We start from the raw sequence: 8,550 nt of genomic DNA on the forward strand, positions 1-8,550 counted from the left end.
GTAGTTGAATTAGTCACAAAGAATGCATTGCATAGCAAGACAAGAAATAGTAGAATTTTATGTCTTTTACATTAATTGAAACGAACATTATAGTTATTTTCAAAAAATATTTTACACTTCCTAAAATTATTATTCAATACGAGGATTATCTTGTCTTTCAAAAATTATATTGCACATAGTATACCTGCATCGATCTTACTCATGGATATTTGAGGACTTTGCTGTTGAAAAGTACATATAAAATTAAAATGAAAGAAAATGGTTACTAAGCAGATTGATATTTTGACAGTACGAAAAAGGTATTTCTATCAAAAGGATTATCATGTTCTTACGATATCTGTCAATATAAATATTTCTTTTTTCAATTGTTTTAATTATAGGAGAAAAGAAGAATTGTACAAGCACAGATAGCACGAGGGAAGTATACCGATATGTTTGGAGGGGAAATTTGGCTTCGGATCGAGTACGGAGCGCGCTGACTCACGCGGATATTGGTAGGCGATATATTGGACTCAATTTGGTTTTTCTAAAATCTCCAACTATATAAACATGCATGTACGTACCAATACCAGATTCAAATCAACTTATGTTATATAATGGCAAATGGTAAAATATACATATTTTGAATTACATAACGAGTTTATCTTTAAGCCTTTATCATTTCGGTTTATTTTCAACACACTAATAGATGTGTATGTTTAAATCCTTAACTTTCGGTTTGATTAAAACATCTCATACCCGTGCTACCTGGCGGTTACCTACCTGAGATTTGATCAGTATTTCTATTTGTAGTGTTTCCAGTCCTTGCTGTTTTAGTCGTCGCCGAACGATTGACTTTTGCGATTGATACCTGTTCACCGTGTAACGGAGGAAAAAATCATTCCTCTTATGGATTTCGTAAAAAAAATTGTAACCAGTATGTTTCACTACAGGACATAAAAACAAATTTGAATGCAACGATTTGGGAATTTGACAAATTATCTCCGATTTTGGTGAGTAGATACTGTGGTCTCATGATTTGTTTGTTTCAAAATTGACAAATGACCGAATTATACAAAAGCCGTCAGTATCATTTAAATTCTGCTAGCAGACTATTTGCTTCATCAGATCAGTATGGAAATTAATGCTACTTTTAAGTTTTACAATGTTGCATAAAACAACCAAAAATATCTAAATTAAAGTCAGGGAATTTTTTTTAAAATAAATGTTTGTAACTACATCTGCAAAATGTAAGCTATGATGTAAAATGCTGTCGTATATAAACAGAGAGAGAAGCTAAACAATGTAAAGAAAGGGGTTTCAAACCAATGTGAATGCTGTCAGATGAAAATGAAGAACCCTTCCATTGGAGCTGATTCTAAAATCAAGAGGAAGGTACGTACGTGTAGATAATAAAAGTTATCTAGACATCATTCCGAAACATTACACTTTTTGTGAAAAGGAAATAAAGTAATGTTTAATTTGCAAATTAACGTTAAAATGTATAACTTTTGCCACATTTCCACTAAACGCTGAATCCGAGATATCATTTATACAGTAAGCAATATTTTCATATTATCGTCACTGCTTCAGTATTGTTTATGCACGAACACTTTCCATTTCGTTTTCTTCAAAGGAAGAACAGAAAACTAATTGATATTGTTTCATTTTCTTTTCCCACAGATTCGGTTCATTCATGAAATATATGCCAATTTGAGTTTTGCACATGATATGCTTGATTCCATAGAAAGTGTTAGTACGAATAAAAACTATGCGCAAAATGCAATGTGTCTATTATACCAAGCCAACATGAGACTCCAGTGTAAAAGAATACGGAAGAACAGATCATGGGCAAATTTTGATGATTCAGGAGCCTGTAAACAAAACACAGGCTTAGTCTGCCGGGATGAATCTTGCAGCCACAAAATTCCAGAGATAAAAGATTTATGCAAAATTCAAGAAGCCAAAACAGTTGCGGTGAATACTTTAACATTCTTGAAAACATGCGTGATGGAAAGGAACGATAAACTAGTGCTGAAGCGAAAGTGTGGAAACAAGCAAAGTCGAAAGTGTCGAAACAAGCGGAGTCGAAACAAGCAGAGTCGAAAGTGTCGGAACAAGCAGAAAGGCCAAAATCGAAAGTCGGGAAGCAAACGGCGAAAAGCAAAAAATAGAAAAAGAAAGAGTCGCAAGAACTGAGTGTAGGCGAGCAAGAAGTGGGCCGGGGTACATTGCATAATGACGTCATAGCGCGAGCAAGAAGTGGACCGGGGTACATCGCATAATGACCTCATAGCAACAGCCCCCCTCCCCCCGTGTATATGTGATACAGTGAACATCCGATTAACCGAGTTCTTTCATCAGTGGCAGCTACTTATTACAAACCTTCCAGATTCATACTAATTTTTATGTTTTCCGAAGATATTTTTGTGATGTTATATAGAAGTATATTCATTGTAATCATTATTTATTGTATCTACATAGGTTATTTATCGTGATAGTAATTTCTATTATTTTGTTGATTAGTTACACAATGTATTACGTTATTAATATTCAGACGCACGTACCACCATGCACTTCTTCAGAATAAGATTTCACAAATGTTACATCATTTCATACTGTTTCGTTATATTTAACACATAAAGCCTGGCCAGTTTGATCTGAATAAATTTCATCAATTTTAACATATTGATTGTTAGCTCTTTTAAAATAAAGGATTGTAGAATCATGGATATTGCACACAGGAGTGTGGATTCATGGACCCAAACGGAAAGACAACATGATCACTATATGTCTGCCTCGTGACGACAAATAAATTACAAAATCGGTTGATTTTGTAAAAGCAATATCAACTGTCATTTTGCAGTCATTTCGTTGTAAAATTGTGATTTACTATTTCAATGACAAAAGCATAAGGTATATAAGTTTGTTATTAATATTACACCCTAATCTTAACTACGGATTACACCGTTTACCTGATCAAGATATAGGGCTCACGGCGGGTGTAACCTGTCGACAGGGGATGCTTACTCCTCCCAGACATCTGATCCCACCTGTGGTATATCCAGGGGTCTGTGTGTCCCCTGCTCTCAATTTTGCATTCCTTATAGAAGTTATGAGATTGATCACTGTTCGCTATCTTCACCTTTTCATTAGTGTTAGAAAATCTATCCAGGTGCTCTGAATAAAGCAAAATTACAATAATGTCTTACTGTACAAACAAAGTATTTCTTAGTAATGCTACATGAACATATTCAATAGAAGCGAAATATTTCGATAAAATCATAAGCTTAGTTCTAACTTTATTTTTGACATTGGTTAAAGTTGCATACAAAACTATCATACTAGCACATTTTTACAACAAAATAAGCTTTTCATATTTAGAGCTAATATTGCTTTTTTAAAAGGCATATGAGGAAATATTTTGGATATAATCTGAAATGATTTATAACACTCATCAAATGAAAACGATTCATATACTGAAGTTGTAAATGCTTGGCGGGTGTAGGAGGATTCGTGAATCACTTGGGTTCAGTACATGTCTTAAAACATTGTCCAAGGTATAAACCGCCCCCAAATTGGATCAACTTACCTGAGGAATTTACCTGTACTGCATAGCATTCTATGTTACTATTTTTAGCCCATTCAAAAACCCGGTGTGTATTTTTGTCGTACCGTAGTTGTTTAGTAAAATGTTTCGAAACCGATTTGACTTCCTTTAAAAAGGGAAAATAATTCCTAAGAAAGGGATTATCGTTGATGCCATATATTTATGACTCGTGTATACGTACATAACAGAGGCGGATCTACATGTAGAAGGGGTACAGGGTTGCAACCGCCAACCCCTTCTTTGCTTGAATAAAGTTAACAAAAATGGTCATTTTGGGGTATTAAATCGCTCATTTAAGCGGGAAAGTTACATACTTGGGTGTCACCCCACCCACCCCCTTTGCAAAATTTTTTATATCCACCGTTGCATGATATTTTAAGTGGGGAATCTTTCGCAGCCTCAGAACAGCACAATCTACGGTATCTTTCGTGGTCTCTCGCAGAACAGCACACTCTACGGTATCTTTCGTGGTCTCTCGCAGAACAGCACACTCTACGGTATCTTTCGTGGTCTCTCGCAGATCAGCACACTCTACGGTATCTTTCGTGGTCTCTCGCAGAGCAGCACACTCTAAGGTATCTTTATACTTGGATATTATCTTCTGAAAATGTTTGGATCAAAAATGTAGGATTTGCATGTAGTTTCTCAAAACTTCACTAAGCCGTCAACGAGGCAGGAAGAACCATGACGGAAACTGCAATATGAATGAACATCTATCAATTAAAATCAGTGTGTCATCGCATTCAGGATAATGAAGGAAATTTACACGTTCTTTAATCCCCAAACTATTTTGTTTCTAAAAAATTCTTATCTAAAATAATCATATATATTCCAAAAGATATAGAGTTAGTCCTGGTGCACCTTCATCATACATAAAATTAATATATGCAGATACATATAAATTCTGATTTTCTTAATCATCTATCTAAATTATGATGTCTCGGATAAAGTAGCAATAACCGAGTTCCTTACAGCTTACATCAACGTGGGAAAATTCGTAGAATTTAATCTGATCGCTGAATTACAAATATCAATGAAAAGTGTAAACTTTTTTGAAGATGAATGGGGGTGTTTCACGATCAAATTATTGTACAGTTAAGTATTTTTGTCTTGCTCTAGTACGTATGTGGCATTTAAAACCGAGTTTTCGTAAAAATAAACAAAATCTTGTAACGCTGCGTAGTTTTAAATTTACATCTCGCATTCCATATTTTTCACCCCTATAGAACAATATACGAATCTTGCTTGATTTTATAACTATTTCACTATTTTATCGATGCAGCATTCAGTTGTATGATAGATGTAATTTTTTATGTTTTAAATACAACATTTAACTGAGATATACATGTATGGAGATATGAAGGTCATATCGGAGCTATTTATAATTTGTATGACCTTGTATCCACTATGTGGATCCAACACTTCTAGGTATCGGGTGTTGGTGGTGGATTTTAGTGCTGTGTTATATATATATATATATATATATATATATATATATATATATATATGGTTGTAATCGTATTTCAACAATTTACTGTATCTCTCTATCTATCTATTCTATTGTCCTGGAGAAGGAAAGTGCCATTTCTAAAATTTGAGAATTTCATGTTCATGTCGTTGATCCCGCAATGCCAATTTGTGGGTGTTGAATATTAGTGATTTATGTATGTATGTATTTATGCGTGTGATCAACATCATTTTACTTTGATTTTGTTGAATTATATCTATATATAATCATAAATATCACTGATAACGTTGATTCATATCTCACTTGGAGTACTTATGTTCAAATATCCCTATTACACTGCGGTCCCATTCAATGAGAACCTCCCCACTAGACGTGCACGCTTATCGCCGAGAGGAAGATTAAATTGTCTAACTTCCCAGACAGGAAACATTTTATTTCCACTTCCAAGAACATTGATGCGATATAAATATATAATATTTTAATTCTTTTCCAAGCTCGAATATATAATCCTCTTCTCCGTACAAATTAAATATTTGATGACAATGCTATTTTAATAAATATCAACATATTTGTATATTGATATGTTTTGCATTTTTAATAACGTGCAAACCTGCTTTGGAATGAAAAAAAATAATAAGAGACTATCACAACAAGTCGAACAAATGTTTTCTATTAAAAGCAATATTCATAACGAATATTGAACAAAGTAATGATCTCAGTCCTTAATGACCTTATTCACCTTTTTAATACGCCTATCTGCATAGGTACACGTGTATGAATATCTATCTTTACTATATTTTTTCATTAAATTTACAGACACCCATATATTCCGTTTAACGTTGCTGTTAACCATATGTAAATTGTTTTTGAAGATTAAAGAAAGCAATGTTTTTAAAGCTACCGAAACCATTTCCATCTCAATGATACACATGTTTAATGTTACACCAAAATATGCACAAATATAGAATATTAACTGAAAATGTAAACTGTAAAAGTCCATTTTTTGCGAAAGAAAATAACCAGAAATAATGCTCAACCAAACAATGTTAAATACTTGTATTATCATCGCGTAGTATCATTGGCTCAAATGTGGATGACCAATCCCGTTTAAGCCAGATAATAAATCTAGTGTTTACCTAAGATAGGTTTGCCTTTCTATAAATAACCTCACAAGGAAATGTAGAAAGTGAAAGTAAGACAGAAGTTTAAAAATAGTTTCTGTACTCTTACTTTAGGATTTGTAAAGTACTTTGTTGTTGAAAATATGCACTGAGATGATTGAAATCCTAATCGTTGAATACAAGATAACATTGTGAAGAAACGGTCAAACACTAGGGTTGATATTATTAGTTTTCCCCCATGTTTAGGTTAGTATTATTTGTTTTTTAAAAAAATCTGCTCAGCAGATGAATGTATAATAAGGATAACGATAATGAAGTATTTATACAGGATAATACAATTAGTTTCAGAACTAGTTCACATTGCGATCCTGAAAACATGTATACAGACAGCAGTATTATACAGATACAATATAAATTAGTATATAAAGTTATGCTAAATACATACGCTATCTACATACATACAAATGGGGAAAAAATGTTTTTAATTTCCATTGGAAAAAAAATATAGCGTTGTTTCTTTTTCTTACAAAAACAAACAAGATTTAATTTTCTGCATTTTCATTTTTTTTAAGTTGTAAATCTTTGTCCAGTTATACGCTGCACGAAAAACACTAGAGCTTTTTTTTAAAAATAAATTCATAAATGAATAACTAAAGACAAATGAAGGACTGTAGTACTGAAATATAGGAGTTGTGAAAATCACTATCAAATACAACTGTTGTACACAGCCATAAACCGAAATATTTCTGAATAAGAGAGACCATCTTCTGTGAAACAGATTGCTATAATTTTTCCGGTTGTAGAAATTCTAACATAGAAACAAAACCAATTCTAGAACACAATCAAAACCCATTGCAAATACGCTGTACAGATTTGAAAAGATTTCCTATGTCGATAACCAGTAAAATTTAAACAGCGTTGATACCCGCAATGCATGGTGGTTACTAAAAGCTCTGAATTATTTATGGTTTATAGATAAATTGATTTGCAAGAAAAACTGGATTTGTGAATATAATATTGTAAAAAATGCCATAGGAAAATTACTACAACCTTTCGATGTTCAAAATATAATATATGAAAATGTACATATAAAAGATAATTCATACTTTCTACTGCTAAATCAGGGAATTGTACATGTGAAAGATTTCTCAAGTAAAATGTTCTATGATATTTATCGGGATAAGAAATTTGTACCTCCTCTACACCAAAATTTTTATTCTAAAAGCTTCAATGTTTCAAAACAGTCTTGGAGTGCAATATATAAACAAAAAATATGTAATATCTTTGATACCCACATTGCTGATTTCAATTACAAGTTGTTAAACAATCTAACCAGCAACCGAGTTATGTTAAAGAAATGGAAAGTTACTGATACGGATTTATGTTCACTATGTAAGGAAAAAGAAGATAATGAGCATCTGGTACTGAAATGTAAAAATGTTTGTGAAATTTGGAAAATCGTTGAGAAAACATTGAATTTTCAAGTTTCATGGAAAAACATTGTTCTTGGTTTTTTTTTGGGAAATCAATGAGAAAACAGTATTTTTAAATAATCTTTTATCACTAATTGCATGTAAAATTTACAAATATAAAATGTATTGTAGAATATTAAAAAAAAAAGAGCAATCTTATGACATTCGAAAGAATGTAAAGGGAATCCTTGAATTCAATGTATCTGTATACAAAAAATTAAACAAAGTATCTTTTTCGCATATTCTTGATAGTATTGTAAAAAAAATTATAGTCTTATATATTTATATTACAAATTGTGTTGCATGCTATTCATATCATGTACAAATAAAGTAAAGGGAAATGATCTGCCTTCCCTTTTACATGACTACCCAGGGTCAGAATAGACTTTTTGGAGTGTGAGAAGGGCCCTTTGGGTAGTTGTCACGAAATACTTTAATATCCTCTAGAAATGATGTACATGTATTTATATTTGTATAACTTTGTTCTCATATGATTATATAATCTTGTATTTCTCTCAGGTTTTTTTTCCTTCTTCTACATCCTGCGAGATGTAATAGGGAATATATATTGTTATTTAGGTGGAGCTTAGTTAGGGCCCCATCCCTGGCAGCTTTCCACACTTTTTTTCTTCTATCGTTTAGTCTATTTGTTATATGTTATAGTGATAGGTCTGGGAAATAAAAATGTCATAAGCCAAAAAAAAAAAAAAAAAAAAAAAAAGCTCTGAATTAAACAAAAATATGAAATATGTTGATACTGTGTATCGTTGATAAGCGTCATACTTTTCTTCCCTTTAGTTTTGCTGGTGGTAAATATTATGATTCACCGCGAGGATTTTATTTTCGAATATGAATTAAAATTGTCAATGAAGCTTCACCGATTTTACAAATCACCGAGGA

The 8,550-nt window shown here is 32.3% G+C and overlaps 1 protein-coding gene across 1 annotated transcript; it reads left to right on the top strand.

The window, feature by feature from the left end:
• The first annotated feature begins 384 nt into the window (after window positions 1-384).
• On the top strand, window positions 385-3,077 carry LOC125658810 (uncharacterized). The gene is made up of 4 exons (XM_048890233.2): window positions 385-494; window positions 793-992; window positions 1,267-1,374; window positions 1,663-3,077. The coding sequence occupies exons 3-4, from the start codon at window positions 1,324-1,326 to the stop codon at window positions 2,176-2,178; spliced, it is 567 nt and encodes a 188-aa protein (XP_048746190.1). The 5' UTR covers window positions 385-494; window positions 793-992; window positions 1,267-1,323; the 3' UTR covers window positions 2,179-3,077.
• Window positions 3,078-8,550: the final 5,473 nt, after the last annotated feature.

This window comes from Ostrea edulis, chromosome 9 (assembly GCF_947568905.1).
Source record: "Ostrea edulis chromosome 9, xbOstEdul1.1, whole genome shotgun sequence".
NCBI classification, from domain to species: Eukaryota; Metazoa; Mollusca; class Bivalvia; order Ostreida; family Ostreidae; genus Ostrea; species Ostrea edulis.

Excerpts from the sequence above, each read along its gene's own strand:
- LOC125658810 (XM_048890233.2), top strand. The coding sequence starts at position 1,324 with ATGAAAATGAAGAACCCTTCCATTGGAGCTGATTCTAAAATCAAGAGG. Across the intron at positions 1,375-1,662 it reads ATTCTAAAATCAAGAGGAAG|ATTCGGTTCATTCATGAAAT; the intron begins GTACGTACGTGT and ends CTTTTCCCACAG.